Raw genomic sequence first — 23,812 nt, forward strand, 5'->3', positions numbered from 1 at the left:
GGCGTAATTGGGGGCATAATAGCAATTCCTAGCCATGCACCATGAATTGGTTGTATGACCCCCAATGTGTTCTTTTTATAAAACAAGGACTATAAATTGGTGCCTTTTTAAACAATTTGGTTATTGGCTGTCTTACTTTTCACCTTGTTTTTCACAATTTTTGTGTGTTTTTATCCACATAAGTATGGCAGCACGGCGGCTTAGTATGGGCAGCATGGTGGCTCAGTGGTTAACACTACAGCTTTGAAGCGCTGGGGTCCTGGGTTCAACTCTCCATGTTTGCGGGTGTTTCCTCCGGGTTCTCCTGTTTCCTCCCACACTCCAAAACATACTGGGAGGTTGATTAGACAGGGACTGATTTGGCAAACTCTATGCAGCACTGAGTAATCTGCGTGCTATATAAATAAAAGAATTATTATTATTATCGTAAGTAAATCTTTGTGATACAGTCTATTGCAGAACCTGCATTATCTATAATGACCACTAGATGGCAGTGACAGAATTGCATTTGTAGGTAAGTACACCTCAGAGTGGTGTCTCCCTCCGTTCTCTTCATGCATGTGATAGTTCTCTCAACTTAATGACACTTTATTAAAATCTAGGTCACTCTCTTACAATAAAATGGAGATCGGTGCCTCACTTTGAGTTTAATTTCAGTATAGCTAATAATTAATACTCACTTCCTGGGGAGGGACTGCAAATGACACCGTTCTCAGGTCGAGTCGACAGAAATCATCCGTGCAAGGGAGAATCCAGAAAATCCCTATAGAGGGTGAATGGTAAAATCAATACAATAAACTCAATGTAGCTCTGATTTACAAGGAGTGTATATACTTATGCAATCAATCTTAAAGGGGTTGTCCATTACATTTTTAAAAAAAGGTTATGTATTAAGGTCACAGCTAGGGGTTAACATCTGGACAGTATTTTAACTAGTAGGTGGGTTTTTTCTTTTACCAGTCCCATTAGAAACTGGTAGTGTTATGTGTGTTCTACTTCCAGACTATGGAACTCCCTACACTGCCCCCTATCACATCCTCCCCAAATGTTGCAGATTGAGCAGAATAGTCCTTGATTTTTGGATTTGAAGAGTTTTGGAATTGAAGATATGTCCTGGGCTGCAACTCTATCTGTCTCCATAGAAGCAGGGAGCAATCAGCTCTCCATATCACCATTAAAGGGGTTGTTGAGCCACCTAGTGGACCCCCATTAATCATGAGAATGGGGTTCTGTAGCCCCCCCCCCCCCAAATAAATAGAGCAGCTGGTGAAATGAGTGGGCAAGATTTGGATTGGAGAGGTTGTGGGGATGCTAAGAAGCATGAGACGTTTCGCCTAAAGGAGCTCTAGTGATGCCCCCGTAGCCCCTCAACCTCATTTATATAATTTTAACCCCTTAAGGACGGAGGGTTTTTCGGCTCATTTCTCGCACTCCAACTTCAAAAATCCATAACTTTTTCATTTTTCCGTGTACAGACCTGTGTGAGGGCTTATTTTGTGCGTAACAAATTTTACTTTCCTGTGATGTTATTTATTTTAACATGCCGTGTACTGCGAAGCTGAAAAAAAATTCCAAATGTGGAAAAATTGAAAAAAAAACGTCACGTTTTTGTGGGCTCAGTTTTTACGACTTTCACTCTTCGCTCCCAATAACATGCCTACTTTATTCTTTGGTTCGGTGCGATCGCGGTGATACCAAATTTATGCAGGTTTTATTGTGTTTTAATACATTTTCAAAAATTAAACGAATGTGTACAAAAAAGAAAAAATTTTTTTTGCCATCTTCTGACGCTAATAACTTTTTCATACTTTGGCGCACGGAAATGTGTGAGGGGTAATTTTTTGCGAAATGAAGCGACGTTTTCATTGCTACCATTTTGAGGTCTGTGCGAAATTTTTATCATTTTTTATGTTATGTAAAAAGGTGTAAAAGTCGCATTTCGGACATTTGGGCGCCATTTCCCGCCTCGGAGGTCACCGCCGGCTGTAACCGTTTTTATATTTTGATAGATCGGGCATTTTGGGACGCGGCAATACCTAATATGTCTGTGATTTTTACTGTTTATTATGTTTTATATCAGTTCTAGGGAAAGGGGGGTGATTTTAATTTTTAATATTTTATTAATTTTTTTTATTTTTTAAACTTTTTTTTTTCTTTTTTTTTTACTATCTTTTAGACCATCTAGGGTACATTAACCCTAGATGGTCAGATCGCTGCTACCATATACTGCAATACTTCTGTATTGCAATATATGGCATTTTTGCAGCACATTCGTTACAATGAGCCACTGGCTCATTGTAACGAATCTGCAGATGCCAGATAGCCTTGTGTCAAAAGAAGACCCGAGGCTACCATGGCAACCGATCTTTGCCTTCGGCAACGGGGGGGTTAATAGCCGCGATCGGTGCTAGCACCGACCGCGGTTATTAGCGGTGGGGGTTTTATGCATTATGCAAAAACCCCCACCTTTGTATGAAGAGGACTCAGCCCGTGAGCCCTCTTCATACATCCCTTATACCTCTGCGCCGTAGAGCTATGGCACAGAGCGTTAAGGGGTTAAAACATTTTTTTTACGAAGTCATAAAAAAAGGACTATAATGACAAATAAAGATGCTCAGAGGGACACGTAGATGACATTGATTTATCATGTGTGATTTTGATGATAGGTCTCCTTTAATAGTAAAAGCTAATGGTGATGATGTAATCCTTTTAAAGAGATTATTCCAACAAATACAATGGCTGAGATATATCACATCTGCAGTAATTTTCACCTGAAATGCCCTGCAACAGATTTATTGAAGGTTTTAGACCATTTTTAAGCAGTCTTCAAACTTCAGTCTGTACAAAATTAAGACCCTTCCCCAGAAAATTAAGACCTAGCCCCAGAAAATTCAGTCCCAGAAAATGAAGACCCAACCCCAGAATATGAAGACCTAGCCCCAGAAAATTCAGTCCCAGAAAATGAAGACCCAGTCCAAGAAAATTAAGACCTAGTCCCAGAAAATTAAGACCTAGTCCCAGAAAATTAAGACCCAGCCACAGAAAATTAAGACCCAGCCACAGAAAATTAAGACCCAGCCCCAAAAAATTAAGACCCAGTCCCAGGAAATTAAGACCCAGAAAATTCAGTCCCGGAAAATTAAGACCTAGCCCCTGAAAATTCAGTTCCAGAAAATTAAGACCCCGCCCCACAAAATTAAGACCTAGCCCCAGACAATTCAGTCCCAGAACATTAAGACCTAGCCCCAGAAAATTCAGTTCCAGAATATTAAGACCCAGCCCCAGAAAATTAAGACCCAGTCCCAGAAAATTAAGACCCAGTTCCAGAAAATTAAGGCCCAGAAAATTCAGTCCCAGAAAATTAAGACCTAGCCCCAGAAAATTCAGTCCCAGAAAATTTAAGACCCAGCCCCAGAAAATTTAGACTTAGCCCCAGAAAATTCAGTCCCAGAAAATTAAGACCGAGCCCCAGAAAATTCAGTCCCAGAAAATTAAGACCCAGCCCCAGAAAATTAAGACCTAGAAAATTCAGTCCCAGAAAATTAAGACCCAGCCCCAGAGATTAAAACCTAGCCCCAGAAAATTCAGTCCCAGAACATTAAGACCCAGGAAATTAAGAACCAGCCCCAGAAAATTAAGATCTAGCCCCTGAAAATTCAGTTCCAGAAAAGTAAGACCCAGCCCTAGAAAATTAAGACCTAGCCCCAGACAATTCAGTCCCACAGTTGTAAGATACTACAGAGACCCCTTCCATGATTTATCCATGGCAGAATATGACTGTGTAATATCTAACTCCTGCACTGGACACTTTTTATACATCTCCCTCAATGTCTCCCCATATGGTGTATTGTTATACATACTGAGAACAGTCAGAGGAGGAGCACATTGCACTTAATTACTAGTCAGGATCTTGTCATAATATCAGGTTAGAAACGGATGACGCCTGAGGAAGTTTCATGAGTGAGGAATGGTATTTATTAGGTTGGGTTCGGTTATCAGAGAGGACATATAGTAGGATGGATGTCCAGTGTCTAATAAGACTTTGTGGCATTACCATGACTCAGGAGAGACCTCATAAGTAACAGAATTGCAATTGACTTTGGAAAAGTTCTGTTGTATTATATATAACGAGCACAAGGTTCCTTTTTTCTCACCAATAAGCCGCAGTGATACCACAAGCAGGTAACATCATCCTAGAACTACAGTGTATGAACCTGACCTTATACCCATAGAAACATTTACTACACCGCAGCAAAATCCACCTGATCACAGAAACACCACCGCCCCCCACCCCAATGTACAGCAGCCATCAGGGAACTGGAAACATATTCATAGTACATGGACCCCGACTAAAGCGGTTTAGAGGTATTGATGACCGAGCCACAATATCGCTTATCAATATCAATTTGATGGGGGAAGATCATGTGGGATCCCCTGGGACATACCTGGTCCTTTGGCTCCAGATCTGACTCTTCCTAAACGGAAGATGACTGCTCTCTCATATTCCTGAACAATCTACAAAGAAAATAAGCCTTAGATGTAGTAAACACGTAAATATATCCCTGTACTGTGACATCACTGTGTGTAGTATCCCTGTACTGTGACATCACTGTGTGTATTATCCCTGTACTGTGACATCACTGTGTGTATTATATCTGTACTGGGACATCACTGTGTGTATTATCTCTGTACTGTGACATCACTGTGTGTATTATCCCTGTACTGTGACATCACTGTGTGTATTATCCCTGTACTGTGACATCACTGTGTATATTATCCCTGTACTGTGACATCACTGTGTGTATTATCCTGTACTGTGACATCACTGTGTGTATTATCCCTGTACTGTGACATCACTGTGTGTATTATCCCTGTACTGTGACATCACTGTGTGTATTATCTCTGTACTGTGACATCACTGTGTGTATTATCCCTGTACTGTGACATCACTGTGTGTATTATCCCTGTACTGTGACATCACTGTGTGTATTATCCCTGTACTGTGACATCACTATGTGTATTATCCCTGTACTGTGACATCACTGTGTGCATAATCCCTGTACTGTGACTTCACTGTGTGTATTATCTCTGTACTGTAACATCACTGTGTGTATTACCCCTGTACTGTGACATCACTGTGTGTATTATATCTGTACTGTGACATCACTGTGTGTATAATCCCTGTACTGTGACATCACTGTGTGTATTATCCCTGTACTGTGACATCACTGCGTGTATTATCACTGTACTGTGACATCACTGTGTGTATTATCCCTGTACTGTGACATCACTGTGTGTATTATCCCTGTACTGTGACATCACTGTGTGTATTACCCCTGTACTGTGACATCACTGTGTGTATTATATCTGTACTGTGACATCACTGTGTGTATAATCCCTGTACTGTGACATCACTGTGTGTATAATCCCTGTACTGTGACATCACTGTGTGTATTATCCCTGTACTGTGACATCACTGCGTGTATTATCACTGTACTGTGATATAACTGTGTGTATTATCTTTGTACTGTGACATCACTGTGTGTATTATCCCTGTACTGTGACATCACTGTGTGCATCACTTTTATCCTGTGATATTGCCACCTCCTATAGTATTTCAGTGCATTAGAAAAAGACAAAAGACACATATTGAAGCAAAAATATTCCTAAAATGTCAGGAACCCAACTCATAGTGGTTAACCTGGCTCATGATCAATTCAATGAAGATTTCTGAAAGTTTGTAGTATACTGTTTAGATTTGCTACTTGAGAAGCAAAATAAGTCATAAGATAAACCTGTTTATTCAACTTCATTTATCAACCACATAAGTATAGAGGACATTTACCTTGATACAGGCCCATATGGAAATGGGGAAAGTAAAAAGAACCAACAAACAGGAAACAAAGATCAATAAGTATCCAAAGCAGCCAATTCCCTTATTTCCTAAAAGACAGAAGAAAATACAAAAATTACATTTATGTAATACACGCATTGCCACCGAGGGTTCACACTTGTAACCACCACCCTAGAGGCACCAACTTATGTAAGTACAGGAGGATATACTAAGACAGAAATAAGAAATATACTGCTGTCCACCGCAAAATGTAACCCCAGAAGCCCAAACTAGTACCACAATGCAGCACAAAGTACTGACCACAGGGTGGCGCTAAATACTACGCCAGAAGAACTAAAAATATAGCACAAAGTAACTAAGAAGAGGACCACAGAGAGTAACACAGACCCCCAGACCAGATGCTAAATAATAACACAGTAACATCGGATGAGATAACATACAATAACATCGGATGAGATAACATACAATAACATCGGATGAGATAACATACAATAACATCAGATGGGATAACATACAATAACATCGGATGAGATAACATACAATAACATCAGATGGGATAACATACAATAACATCAGATGGGATAACATACAATAACATCAGATGGGATAACATACAATAACATCAGATGGGATAACATACAATAACATCGGATGAGATAACATACAATAACATCAGATGAGATAACATACAATAACATCGGATGGGATAACATACAATAACATCAGATGGGATAACATACAATAACATCAGATGGGATAACATACAATAACATCAGATGGGATAACATACAATAACATCAGATGGGATAACATACAATAACATCAGATGGGATAACATACAATAACATCAGATGGGATAACATACAATAACATCGGATGAGATAACATACAATAACATCAGATGGGATAACATACAATAACATCGGATGGGATAACATACAATAACATCGGATGGGATAACATACAATAACATCGGATGGGATAACATACAATAACATCAGATGGGATAACATACAATAACATCAGATGGGATAACATACAATAACATCAGATGGGATAACATACAATAACATCGGATGAGATAACATACAATAACATCAGATGGGATAACATACAATAACATCGGATGAGATAACATACAATAACATCAGATGAGATAACATACAATAACATCAGATGGGATAACATACAATAACATCGGATGGGATAACATACAATAACATCGGATGGGATAACATACAATAACATCAGATGGGATAACATACAATAACATCAGATGGGATAACATACAATAACATCAGATGGGATAACATACAATAACATCGGATGAGATAACATACAATAACATCAGATGAGATAACATACAATAACATCAGATGAGATAACATACAATAACATCAGATGAGATAACATACAATAACATCGGATGGGATAACATACAATAACATCAGATGGGATAACATACAATAACATCAGATGGGATAACATACAATAACATCAGATGGGATAACATACAATAACATCAGATGAGATAACATACAATAACATCAGATGGGATAACATACAATAACATCAGATGGGATAACATACAATAACATCAGATGGGATAACATACAATAACATCGGATGGGATAACATACAATAACATCGGATGAGATAACACACAATAACATCGGATGGGATAACATACAATAACATCAGATGGGATAACATACAATAACATCGGATGAGATAACATACAATAACATCAGATGAGATAACATACAATAAAATCAGATGGGATAACATACAATAACATCAGATGGGATAACATACAATAACATCGGATGAGATAACATACAATAACATCGGATGGGATAACATACAATAACATCGGATGGGATAACATACAATAACATCAGATGGGATAACATACAATAACATCAGATGAGATAACATACAATAAAATCAGATGGGATAACATACAATAACATCAGATGGGATAACATACAATAACATCGGATGGGATAACATACAATAACATCGGATGGGATAACATACAATAACATCGGATGGGATAACATACAATAACATCAGATGGGATAACATACAATAACATCAGATGGGATAACATACAATAACATCAGATGGGATAACATACAATAACATCAGATGGGATAACATACAATAACATCGGATGAGATAACATACAATAACATCAGATGAGATAACATACAATAACATCAGATGGGATAACATACAATAACATCAGGTGGGATAACATACAATAACATCAGATGGGATAACATACAATAACATCAGATGGGATAACATACAATAACATCAGATGGGATAACATACAATAACATCAGGTGGGATAACATACAATAACATCAGATGGGATAACATACAATAACATCGGATGAGATAACATACAATAACATCAGATGAGATAACATACAATAACATCAGATGAGATAACATACAATAACATCAGGTGGGATAACATACAATAACATCAGATGGGATAACATACAATAACATCAGATGGGATAACATACAATAACATCAGATGAGATAACATACAATAACATCAGGTGGGATAACATACAATAACATCGGATGAGATAACATACAATAACATCAGATGAGATAACATACAATAACATCAGGTGGGATAACATACAATAACATCAGATGGGATAACATACAATAACATCAGATGGGATAACATACAATAACATCGGATGGGATAACATACAATAACATCGGATGAGATAACATACAATAACATCAGATGGGATAACATAGAATAACATCAGATGAGATAACATACAATAACATCAGATGGGATAACATACAATAACATCAGATGAGATAACATACAATAACATCGGATGGGATAACATACAATAACATCAGATGAGATAACATACAATAACATCGGATGGGATAACATACAATAACATCGGATGGGATAACATACAATAACATCGGATGGGATAACATACAATAACATCAGATGAGATAACATACAATAACATCAGATGGGATAACATACAATAACATCGGATGAGATAACATACAATAACATCAGATGAGATAACATACAATAACATCGGATGAGATAACATACAATAACATCGGATGAGATAACATACAATAACATCGGATGAGATAACATACAATAACATCGGATGGGATAACATACAATAACATCGGATGGGATAACATACAATAACATCGGATGGGATAACATACAATAACATCGGATGGGATAACATACAATAACATCGGATGGGATAACATACAATAACATCGGATGGGATAACATACAATAACATCGGATGGGATAACATACAATAACATCGGATGAGATAACATACAATAACATCGGATGAGATAACATACAATAAGATCAGATGGGATAACATACAATAACATCAGATGAGATAACATACAATAACATCAGATGAGATAACATACAATAACATCGGATGAGATAACATACAATAACATCGGATGAGATAACATACAATAACATCGGATGAGATAACATACAATAACATCGGATGGGATAACATACAATAACATCGGATGGGATAACATACAATAACATCGGATGGGATAACATACAATAACATCGGATGGGATAACATACAATAACATCGGATGGGATAACATACAATAACATCAGATGGGATAACATACAATAACATCAGATGGGATAACATACAATAACATCAGATGGGATAACATACAATAACATCGGATGGGATAACATACAATAACATCAGATGAGATAACATACAATAACATCGGATGAGATAACATAGAATAACATCGGATGAGATAACATACAATAACATCAGTTGAGATAACATACAATAACATCGGATGGGATAACATACAATAACATCAGATGGGATAACATACAATAACATCGGATGAGATAACATACAATAACATCAGATGAGATAACATACAATAACATCGGATGGGATAACATACAATAACATCGGATGAGATAACATACAATAACATCGGATGAGATAACATACAATAACATCAGATGGGATAACATACAATAACATCAGTTGAGATAACATACAATAACATCAGATGAGATAACATACAATAACATCAGATGAGATAACATACAATAACATCAGATGGGATAACATACAATAACATCGGATGGGATAACATACAATAACATCAGATGGGATAACATACAATAACATCAGTTGAGATAACATACAATAACATCAGATGAGATAACATACAATAACATCAGATGAGATAACATACAATAACATCAGATGGGATAACATACAATAACATCGGATGGGATAACATACAATAACATCAGATGAGATAACATACAATAACATCAGGTGGGATAACATACAATAACATCAGATGGGATAACATACAATAACATCGGATGGGATAACATACAATAACATCAGATGGGATAACATACAATAACATCAGATGAGATAACATACAATAACATCAGATGGGATAACATACAATAACATCGGATGAGATAACATACAATAACATCAGATGAGATAACATACAATAACATCAGGTGGGATAACATACAATAACATCAGATGGGATAACATACAATAACATCAGATGGGATAACATACAATAACATCGGATGGGATAACATACAATAACATCAGATGAGATAACATACAATAACATCAGGTGGGATAACATACAATAACATCAGATGGGATAACATACAATAACATCGGATGGGATAACATACAATAACATCAGATGGGATAACATACAATAACATCGGATGAGATAACATACAATAACATCAGATGAGATAACATACAATAACATCGGATGGGATAACATACAATAACATCAGATGGGATAACATACAATAACATCGGATGAGATAACATACAATAACATCAGTTGAGATAACATACAATAACATCAGATGAGATAACATACAATAACATCAGATGAGATAACATACAATAACATCAGGTGGGATAACATACAATAACATCAGATGGGATAACATACAATAACATCAGATGGGATAACATACAATAACATCAGATGGGATAACATACAATAACATCGGATGGGATAACATACAATAACATCAGATGAGATAACATACAATAACATCAGGTGGGATAACATACAATAACATCAGATGGGATAACATACAATAACATCGGATGGGATAACATACAATAACATCGGATGGGATAACATACAATAACATCAGATGGGATAACATAGAATAACATCAGATGGGATAACATACAATAACATCAGATGAGATAACATACAATAACATCGGATGAGATAACATACAATAACATCAGATGGGATAACATACAATAACATCGGATGGGATAACATACAATAACATCGGATGAGATAACATACAATAACATCGGATGAGATAACATACAATAACATCGGATGAGATAACATACAATAACATCGGATGGGATAACATACAATAACATCGGATGGGATAACATACAATAACATCGGATGGGATAACATACAATAACATCGGATGAGATAACATACAATAACATCGGATGGGATAACATACAATAACATCAGATGGGATAACATACAATAACATCAGATGGGATAACATACAATAACATCAGATGGGATAACATACAATAACATCGGATGAGATAACATACAATAACATCGGATGGGATAACATACAATAACATCAGATGGGATAACACACAATAACATCGGATGGGATAACATACAATAACATCAGATGAGATAACATACAATAACATCGGATGAGATAACATACAATAACATCAGTTGAGATAACATACAATAACATCAGATGGGATAACATACAATAACATCAGATGAGATAACATACAATAACATCAGATGAGATAACATACAATAACATCAGATGGGATAACATACAATAACATCAGATGGGATAACATACAATAACATCAGATGAGATAACATACAATAACATCAGGTGGGATAACATACAATAACATCAGATGGGATAACATACAATAACATCGGATGGGATAACATACAATAACATCAGATGGGATAACATAGAATAACATCAGATGGGATAACATAGAATAACATCAGATGGGATAACATACAATAACATCAGATGGGATAACATACAATAACATCGGATGGGATAACATACAATAACATCAGATGGGATAACATACAATAACATCAGATGAGATAACATACAATAACATCGGATGGGATAACATACAATAACATCGGATGAGATAACATACAATAACATCAGATGAGATAACATACAATAACATCGGATGGGATAACATACAATAACATCAGATGGGATAACATACAATAACATCGGATGGGATAACATACAATAACATCGGATGGGATAACATACAATAACATCGGATGGGATAACATACAATAACATCAGATGGGATAACATACAATAACATCAGATGGGATAACATACAATAACATCAGATGGGATAACATACAATAACATCAGATGAGATAACATACAATAACATCAGATGAGATAACATAGAATAACATCAGATGAGATAACATAGAATAACATCAGATGAGATAACATACAATAACATCGGATGAGATAACATACAATAACATCAGTTGAGATAACATACAATAACATCAGATGGGATAACATACAATAACATCAGATGAGATAACATACAATAACATCAGATGAGATAACATACAATAACATCAGATGAGATAACATACAATAACATCAGATGGGATAACATACAATAACATCAGATGAGATAACATACAATAACATCAGGTGGGATAACATACAATAACATCAGATGGGATAACATACAATAACATCAGATGGGATAACATACAATAACATCGGATGGGATAACATACAATAACATCAGATGGGATAACATAGAATAACATCAGATGGGATAACATAGAATAACATCAGATGGGATAACATACAATAACATCAGATGGGATAACATACAATAACATCGGATGGGATAACATACAATAACATCAGATGAGATAACATACAATAACATCAGATGAGATAACATACAATAACATCGGATGGGATAACATACAATAACATCGGATGAGATAACATACAATAACATCGGATGAGATAACATACAATAACATCAGTTGAGATAACATACAATAACATCAGATGGGATAACATACAATAACATCAGATGAGATAACATACAATAACATCAGATGAGATAACATACAATAACATCAGATGGGATAACATACAATAACATCAGATGGGATAACATACAATAACATCAGATGAGATAACATACAATAACATCAGGTGGGATAACATACAATAACATCAGATGGGATAACATACAATAACATCGGATGGGATAACATACAATAACATCAGATGGGATAACATAGAATAACATCAGATGGGATAACATAGAATAACATCAGATGGGATAACATACAATAACATCAGATGGGATAACATACAATAACATCGGATGGGATAACATACAATAACATCAGATGAGATAACATACAATAACATCAGATGAGATAACATACAATAACATCGGATGGGATAACATACAATAACATCGGATGAGATAACATACAATAACATCAGATGAGATAACATACAATAACATCGGATGGGATAACATACAATAACATCAGATGGGATAACATACAATAACATCGGATGGGATAACATACAATAACATCGGATGGGATAACATACAATAACATCGGATGGGATAACATACAATAACATCAGATGGGATAACATACAATAACATCGGATGGGATAACATACAATAACATCAGATGGGATAACATACAATAACATCGGATGGGATAACATACAATAACATCAGATGAGATAACATACAATAACATCAGATGAGATAACATACAATAACATCGGATGGGATAACATACAATAACATCAGATGAGATAACATACAATAACATCAGATGAGATAACATACAATAACATCGGATGAGATAACATACAATAACATCAGATGGGATAACATACAATAACATCAGATGAGATAACATACAATAACATCAGATGAGATAACATACAATAACATCGGATGGGATAACATACAATAACATCAGATGGGATAACATACAATAACATCGGATGGGATAACATACAATAACATCAGATGGGATAACATACAATAACATCAGATGGGATAACATACAATAACATCAGATGAGATAACATACAATAACATCAGACGGTTTGAACTGCAGGAGATTGTCTTGACCATGTCTACATGCCTAAATGCACTGAGTTGCCGCCATGTGATTGGCTGATTAGAAATTAAGTGTTAACGAGCAGCTGGACAGGTGTACCTAATAAAGTGGCCGGTGAGTGTATATACACATACAGCATATATATATATACATACAGCATAAACACATGACAGATACACACACATATACAGCACATATAAGTTATATACATATTGGGGCACATTTACTTACCCAGTCCTGAGGAGTTCCCAAAAGTGCATTCTTCCCCGATCAGGTCCACCGGAGTTCACCATCTTCTTCCCCATGTATGTAAGTGCATGTCTTGCGACACAATTTTAAAGTTAAATTCCGCGGTTTGTCCGAATCAGTCGCATTGTCCGCGGCCCGCCTCCCAAATCGTGTCGCATTAAAGCCGGCGCCGCTGCACCAAAATCCGATCGCATGCATCAAAATCCCCTTCTAAAGGCCTGTCACAGTGCTGGCTATCGGTTGTCTGCCCCTCATGTTTGTGATAATAAATGAAGACTTTATTGTGCATCGAGATGCTTACTTGAGGTGGTAAATAATATAAGGTAGTAACATTTTAAGGGAGATTGAGCAGATGGTTTTTGTGAAAGCTGTCACATTCAAATTGCCTAAAAATGGGTGGCCTTTTTGCATCCTCAGTCATTCTGTAATTTAGTGAAATTAAATTTCCATACAGTACAGACGAAAAGTTTGGACACACCTTCTCATTCAAAGAGTTTTCTGTATTTTCATGACTATAAAAATTGTAGATTTACACTGAAGGCATCAAAACTATGAATTATCACATGTGGAATTATATATTTAACAAAAAACTTATGAAACAACTGAAAACGTGTCTTATATTCTAGGTGCCCTTTGCGTTGATTACTACTTTGCACACTCTTGGCATTCTCTTGATGAGCTTCAAGAAGTAGTCACCAGAAAAGGTTTTCACATCACAGGTGCCCTGTGAGGGGTAATAAGTGGGATTTCTTGCCTTATAAATGGGGTTGGGACCATTAGCTGTGTTGTGCAGAAGACAGGTGAATACACCGCTGATCGTCCTGCTGAATAGACTGGTACGATTTGTATTAAGGCTAGAAAAAAAATTAGTTAAGTAAAGAAAAACGAGTGGCCATCATTACTTTAAGTGTCCCCAAGTGCAGTTGGAAAAACCATCAAAGAAACTGACTCACATGAGGACCACCCCAGAGGATAAGTTCATCCGAGTCATCGGCCTCAGAAATCCCAGGTTAACAGCAGCTCAGATTAGAGACCAGGTCAATGCAACACAGAGTTCTAACAGCAGATACAACTCTGATGAGTTCAAATTTGAGATCTTAGGTTGTTTGGTCTTTGTGTGATGCAACAAAGGTGAACGAATGGACTCTACATCCCTGGTTCCCACCGTGAAGCATGGAGGAGGAGGTGTAATGGTGTGGGGGTGCTTTGCTGGTGACACTGAACTAGCATGGTTACCAAAGCATCTTGCAACGGCTGCTATTTCATCCGGTTTGCGTTTAGTTGGATGACCCCAAACACACCTCCAGGCTGTGTAAGGGCTATTTGACTAAGAAGGAGAGTGATGGGGGGCTAAGCCAGATGACGTGGCCTCCACAGTCACCAGACCTGAAATAATCGAGATGGTTCAGGGTGAGCTGGACCGCAGAGTGAAGGCAAAAAGGCCAACAAGTGCTAAGCATCTATGAGAACTCCTTCAAGACTGTCATTTCAGGTGACTACCTCTTGAAGCTCATCAAGAGAAGCCAAGAGTGTGCAAAGCAGTAATCAAAGAAAAAAGTGGCTACTTTGAAGAACCTGTGTGTGATTTTTTTATAGTCACGAAAATACAGAAAACTCTTTGAATGAGAAGATGTGTTCAAACTTTTGGTTTGTACTGCATATAAAGGCAATATATAACACCTACCAGCTTCAGGTTCTGCAGCGACTTGTCCATCCCTGGATCCTCCCGGCTTCTCCTGGTCGTAGTCGTTCTCCATGTCCGGCTGTACTTTGTTATGCGCCTGAATACATATCAGATGATGGGGCTTTGCCTCACTGTACATGCAATCCAAAGAGTGAGAAGATATCACGTAGATGTCTTATGATCTTCAAAGAAGGCAAGTCATTATCTGTGGACCAGCCATGTGGCGGCGTGTGCCATCTTATACAGAAGAACCGTGACCATAGCAGTAAACAATAATCCGTATCTAAGATCTCATTTCCATGTCGCTTACGGCGATTGTAATATAAACCATTAGTGTGTTATTATTGACAGCAACAGGATCATCCACAACAATGGGCGAGGTCATGTCACTGGGAATTGGGTTACAGGATTCACTGTGTAGAGGATGGTCATAGGATATACCAACATTTGACAAAGGCAGACATTTCTTATGAAGAGGTAAGCTTTATGTTTAGGTGATGAATTCATTTAGCTTTCACATTATAGTAACTCAGTGGGGGTCATTTACTAAGGGCCCGATTTGCGTTTTCCCAACGTGTTACCCGAATATATCCGATTTGCGCCGATTTCCCCTGAATTGCCCCGGGATTTTGGCGCGCGCAATCGGATTGTGGCGCATCGGCGCTGGCATGCACGCAACGGAAAATGGGGGGCGTGACTGAACGAAAACCCAACGGATTCGGAAAAACCGCCGCATTTAAAACAAAAAATGTGTCGCGGAGCTTGCACTTACCTTCACTCAGCCCGAGTCGGTGTATTCCAGTGCGTTCGGGGGAACTTCAGCGCAGCAGCGAAACCTGTTGGACGTCGGAGGAACTGCCTTAATAAATCCCGTACGGCACCCGAATCCAGCGCAGAGAACGCGCCGCTGGATCGCGAATGGACCGGGCAAGTAAATCTGCCCCATTATGACCACAAGGTGTCCCACTCCTTTGATCCCCTTGATCAGTGGTGATCTGTAAGGTCATACGACAGTGAGTGTTTAAATTGCCACTAGAGGTCAAATAAGGAGGTTTCTCAAAATTGGGATAGGTGATAAAGGTGATCTCTGGGGGATCCCAATGCTAATAGCCTCAAAGATCCCTATAACACGAGTCCCAAGAAATTGCAATAAGGAGGAGATTCAATAAAGTGGTGGTCTAACAAATTCAATGGTTTTGTGGATGATGCTGACACCTAAGGCACTCTAATAGTCCCATAGACTTTGAATGCTAGACTCTGAAAGGTATTGGTAGACTATTAATTGAGGGTCAAAGGGGTTCTCTTGGTATGGGTCCGGGGGGTATTGCCAGACTATTAATTGAGGATTAAAAAGGTTGTCTGGGTATAGCTCTGATAGATATTGGTAGACTATGAATTTACAGTTAAAGGGGTTGTCTGGGTATAGCTCTGGCAGCTATTGGTAGGACTATTGATTGGGAGTTAGGGGGGTTGTCTGGGGGTTAGTGGCAGGCCGGCTCCAGGTTTCAGTAGGCCCTTGGGCGACAGAGCCTCAATGGGCCCTTTTGCAGTAAAATTGCGTAGCAGCATGGATTCATTATGTACAGCCTCCTGACCCCCATGGATTAATTATATGCACCCCCTATGGATTAATATGCAGCCCTCTCACCCCCTATGGATTATAGGAAGCCGCCTTTCCCCCGTGGATTAATTATATACAGCCTGAGCCCCCCTACCCACCCATAGATAAATTATTTGAAGCCCCCCTCCCACACATGGATTATATGCATACCCTTACTGCCCATTGTATGCAGCCGCCTTCCCCCAGCCCCCTGTGACCAGTAAAAATCAAACAGTAATACTCACCTTAGTCCTCCACTTAGGTCCAAGGCTTCCCCTCTGCCATCTTTCTCCTCCTGCCGGCAGCCGCACAGTGCAGAGATGCATCGGATGAGATAACATACAATAACATCGGATGAGATAACATACAATAACATCAGATGGGATAACACACAATAACATCAGATGGGATAACATACAATAACATCAGATGGGATAACATACAATAACATCAGATGGGATAACATACAATAACATCGGATGAGATAACATACAATAACATCAGATGAGATAACATACAATAACATCGGATGGGATAACATACAATAACATCGGATGAGATAACATACAATAACATCGGATGGGATAACATACAATAACATCGGATGGGATAACATACAATAACATCAGATGGGATAACATACAATAACATCAGATGGGATAACATACAATAACATCAGATGGGATAACATACAATAACATCGGATGGGATAACATACAATAACATCGGATGGGATAACATACAATAACATCAGATGAGATAACATACAATAACATCAGATATAGATAACATACAATAACATCAGATGGGATAACATACAATAACATCAGATGAGATAACATACAATAACATCAGATGGGATAACATACAATAACATCGGATGAGATAACATACAATAACATCGGATGGGATAACATACAATAACATCGGATGAGATAACATACAATAACATCGGATGGGATAACATACAATAACATCGGATGAGATAACATACAATAACATCAGATGAGATAACATACAATAACATCAGATGGGATAACATACAATAACATCAGATGAGATAACATACAATAACATCGGATGGGATAACATACAATAACATCGGATGAGATAACATACAATAACATCGGATGGGATAACATACAATAACATCGGATGAGATAACATACAATAACATCAGATGAGATAACATACAATAACATCAGATGAGATAACATACAATAACATCGGATGGGATAACATACAATAACATCGGATGAGATAACATACAATAACATCGGATGAGATAACATACAATAACATCAGATGGGATAACACACAATAACATCAGATGGGATAACATACAATAACATCAGATGGGATAACATACAATAACATCAGATGGGATAACACACAATAACATCAGATGGGATAACATACAATAACATCAGATGGGATAACATACAATAACATCAGATGAGATAACATACAATAACATCAGATGGGATAACATACAATAACATCGGATGGGATAACATACAATAACATCGGATGAGATAACATACAATAACATCAGATGGGATAACATACAATAACATCAGATGGGATAACATACAATAACATCGGATGGGATAACATACAATAACATCGGATGAGATAACATACAATAACATCAGATGAGATAACATACAATAACATCAGATGGGATAACATACAATAACATCAGATGAGATAACATACAATAACATCGGATGGGATAACATACAATAACATCAGATGGGATAACATACAATAACATCGGATGGGATAACATACAATAACATCAGATGGGATAACATACAATAACATCAGATGGGATAACATACAATAACATCGGATGGGATAACATACAATAACATCGGATGAGATAACATACAATAACATCGGATGGGATAACATACAATAACATCAGATGGGATAACATACAATAACATCGGATGGGATAACATACAATAACATCGGATGAGATAACATACAATAACATCGGATGGGATAACATACAATAACATCGGATGAGATAACATACAATAACATCAGATGAGATAACATACAATAACATCAGATGAGATAACATACAATAACATCAGATTAGATAACATACAATAACATCGGATGAGATAACATACAATAACATCAGATTAGATAACATACAATAACATCGGATGGGATAACATACAATAACATCGGATAATATAACATACTATAACATTGGATGGGATAACATACAATAAAAAGACCACAGACCAGAGAATTAATTAAAATTATAGCCCCCCCAAATTTGATCATTATAATGCAGACCCCAGATCAGACAGCTTAAGATGGAGCCACCCAATATTTAAAGCAAAACCCATATCAAAGATAAAGATCTGATACTTTTTGTGACTTTTAAAAAAGTAGACTTCTGAATGGGGCCCCCAATCCTTTTTAAAAATATACATATTACATTCATATATACACACATACATTTAAATACCTACATACATAAACATACAGTATTTCACTCATACACACACATTTATACACTCCTACAAACATAAGCACACATATAGAGCTATGCACATCACATATACACACATACAGTGCCCTATACAAACGTACAGCATATATATATACATACAGCATAAACACATGACAGATACACACACATATACAGCACAAGTTATATACATATTGGGGCACATTTACTTACCCAGTCCGGAGGAGTTCCGAAAAGTGCATTCTCCAACGATAATGCAATGTGCTGTGATTCAATAAGATCGTGCGCCCGATTTCCTGCATGTGTCGCTTCCCCGATCAGGTCCACCGGAGTTCACCATCGTCTTCCCCATGTATGTAAGTGCATGTCTTGCGACACAATTTTAAAGTAAGATTCCGCGGTTTGTCCGAATCAGTTGGATTGTCCGCGGCCCGCCTCTCAAATCGTGTCGCATTAAAGCCGGCGCCGCTGCACCAAAATCTGATCGCGTGCACCAAAATCCCCTTCTAAAGGCCTGTCACAGTGTTGGCTATCGGTTGTCTGCCCCTCATGTTTGTGATATAAATGAAAACTTTATTGTGCATCGAGATGCTTACTTGAGGTGGTAAATAATATAAGGTAGTAACACGTTAAGGGAGATTCAGCAGATGTTTTTTGTGAAAGCTGTCACATTCAAATTGCCTAAAAATGGGTGGCCTTTTTGCATCCTCAGTCATTCTGTAATTTAGTGAAACATAAATTAAATTTACTTACAGTACAGACGAAAAGTTTGGACACGCCTTCTCATTCAAAGAGTTTTCTGTATTTTCATGACTATAAAAATTGTAGATTTACACTGAAGGCATCAAAACTATGAATTATATATATATATCTTGCAACGGCTGCTATTTCATCCGGTTTGCGCTTAGTTGGATGACCCCAAACACTCCTCCAGGCTGTGTAAGGGCTATTTGACTAAGAAGGAGAGTGATGGGGGCTAAGCCAGATGACCTGGCCTCCACAGTCACCAGACCTGAAATAATCGAGATGGTCCAGGGTGAGCTGGACCGCAGAGTGAAGGCAAAAAGGCCAACACGTGCTAAGCATCTATGGGAACTCCTTCAAGACTGTCATTTCAGGTGACTACCTCTTGAAGCTCATCAAGAGAAGCCAAGAGTGTGCAAAGCAGTAATCAAAGAAAAAAGTGGCTACTTTGAAGAAGCTACAAAATAAGACATATTTTCAGTAGTTTCAATGCGTTCGTGTGATTTTTTATAGTCACGAAAATACAGAAAACTCTTTGAATGAGAAGGTGTGTTCAAACTTTTGGTCTGTACTGCATATAAAAGGCAGTATAAAACACCTACCAGCTTCAGGTTCTGCAGCGACTTGTCCATCCCTGGATCCTCCCGGCTTCTCCTGGTTGTAGTCGTTCTCCATGTCCGAATATATCCGATTTGCGCCGATTTCCCCTGAATTGCCCCGGGATTTTGGCGCGCGCAATCGGATTGTGGCGCATCGGCGCTGGCATGCACGCAACGGAAAATGGGGGGCGTGACTGAACGAAAACCCAACGGATTCGGAAAAACCGCCGCATTTAAAACAAAAAATGTGTCGCGGAGCTTGCACTTACCTTCACTCAGCCCGAGTCGGTGTATTCCAGTGCGTTCGGGGGAACTTCAGCGCAGCAGCGAAACCTGTTGGACGTCGGAGGAACTGCCTTAATAAATCCCGTACGGCACCCGAATCCACCGCAGAGAACGCGCCGCTGGATCGCGAATGGACCGGGCAAGTAAATCTGCCCCATTATGACCACAAGGTGTCCCACTCCTTTGATCCCCTTGATCAGTGGTGATCTGTAAGGTCATACGACAGTGAGTGTTTAAATTGCCACTAGAGGTCAAATAAGGAGGTTTCTCAAAATTGGGATAGGTGATAAAGGTGATCTCTGGGGGATCCCAATGCTAATAGCCTCAAAGATCCCTATAACACGAGTCCCAAGAAATTGCAATAAGGAGGAGATTCAATAAAGTGGTGGTCTAACAAATTCAATGGTTTTGTGGATGATGCTGACACCTAAGGCACTCTAATAGTCCCATAGACTTTGAATGCTAGACTCTGAAAGGTATTGGTAGACTATTAATTGAGGGTCAAAGGGGTTCTCTTGGTATGGGTCCGGGGGGTATTGCCAGACTATTAATTGAGGATTAAAAAGGTTGTCTGGGTATAGCTCTGATAGATATTGGTAGACTATGAATTTACAGTTAAAGGGGTTGTCTGGGTATAGCTCTGGCAGCTATTGGTAGGACTATTGATTGGGAGTTAGGGGGGTTGTCTGGGGGTTAGTGGCAGGCCGGCTCCAGGTTTCAGTAGGCCCTTGGGCGACAGAGCCTCAATGGGCCCTTTTGCAGTAAAATTGCGTAGCAGCATGGATTCATTATGTACAGCCTCCTGACCCCCATGGATTAATTATATGCACCCCCTATGGATTAATATGCAGCCCTCTCACCCCCTATGGATTATAGGAAGCCGCCTTTCCCCCGTGGATTAATTATATACAGCCTGAGCCCCCCTACCCACCCATTGATAAATTATTTGAAGCCCCCCTCCCACACATGGATTATATGCATACCCTTACTGCCCATTGTATGCAGCCGCCTTCCCCCAGCCCCCTGTGACCAGTAAAAATCAAACAGTAATACTCACCTTAGTCCTCCACTTAGGTCCAAGGCTTCCCCTCTGCCATCTTTCTCCTCCTGCCGGCAGCCGCACAGTGCAGAGATGCAGGGCAGCACCCATGCCCCGCACGGAGCACTGCTTTGCAATGCTAGCACCTGGCAAGGCCAGGCTGCTAGGGACAGAGATGTGGTCACAAGTGGGCCCACCCAGAAGCTGTGGCATTTGCCACTTGCCCGGTTTGCCAGGTGCTGCCACTGGCTCTGGTTAGATAGGTTGTCTGGTATCGCTCCTTGGGCTATAAAGTAATAAAAAGCTCATAATCCTATTCAGCTGCGGGGGTGCCCATTATTTCCAACCTCTTTATGTATACATAGACCATCAACAGCCATAAGCCTGCTACAACAGCAGTTGCAGGCTGTAATAGAAACGTGCACTGTCAATGTGATGTAATAAACAGCGTCACCCTGAATATATAAATTTCCTAAACCCAGACAACCCCTTTTAAGGACCCAAAAGTTGGGTTCCAATTGCTTCATCACTCATCCTGTTGATTGGTGATTAATGAGCTTTGTAAGTAAATCCCTTCAAGTCAATAGTCTGTTTTTATGTAAATTCATGAACAAAATAAAGTACACCCTTCTTGGAACTTTATAGTTTTATCTATCAAGGCTAGTGATGAGAGGACCCAATAAAGTTGAGAATCCTTTGTTTGGGTTTCGGGTACCATAACCCGATCCTGCAAAGTTCACAATGGACCTGGAACTTTGTGGTTCAGGTCCAATCAACTATCAAGATCAAAAGTCTGTTTAATATAACCCTGGATAAGCAACACATAACATATTACACTTGTCACTAGGCACTAACACAGAACCATTGGCCTAGATTTATCAAAAGTAGCACAATTTGCATTCTTTGTTTGGAAATCTTCTACAATCCGAATCTGTTTATAGTGTAAAGTATAGTGACTGCTACAAAAAT

At 38.3% G+C, this 23,812-nt stretch overlaps 1 protein-coding gene across 1 annotated transcript in view; it reads right to left on the reverse strand.

Moving 5' to 3' along the window:
* LOC140119481 (stomatin-like) overlaps positions 1–23,812 on the reverse strand; it is a 44,292-nt gene that overhangs the window by 7,281 nt on the left and 13,199 nt on the right. The window contains exons 2-5 of the mRNA XM_072138560.1: positions 16,083–16,213; positions 5,846–5,943; positions 4,446–4,515; positions 681–763 (exon numbers count right to left, since the gene is read on the reverse strand). Of these exons, the coding sequence (XP_071994661.1) occupies positions 681–763; positions 4,446–4,515; positions 5,846–5,943; positions 16,083–16,213 (382 nt within the window). The remainder of the gene's footprint in view (positions 1–680; positions 764–4,445; positions 4,516–5,845; positions 5,944–16,082; positions 16,214–23,812) is intronic.

This window comes from Engystomops pustulosus, chromosome 2 (assembly GCF_040894005.1).
Source record: "Engystomops pustulosus chromosome 2, aEngPut4.maternal, whole genome shotgun sequence".
NCBI lineage: Eukaryota > Metazoa > Chordata > Amphibia > Anura > Leptodactylidae > Engystomops > Engystomops pustulosus.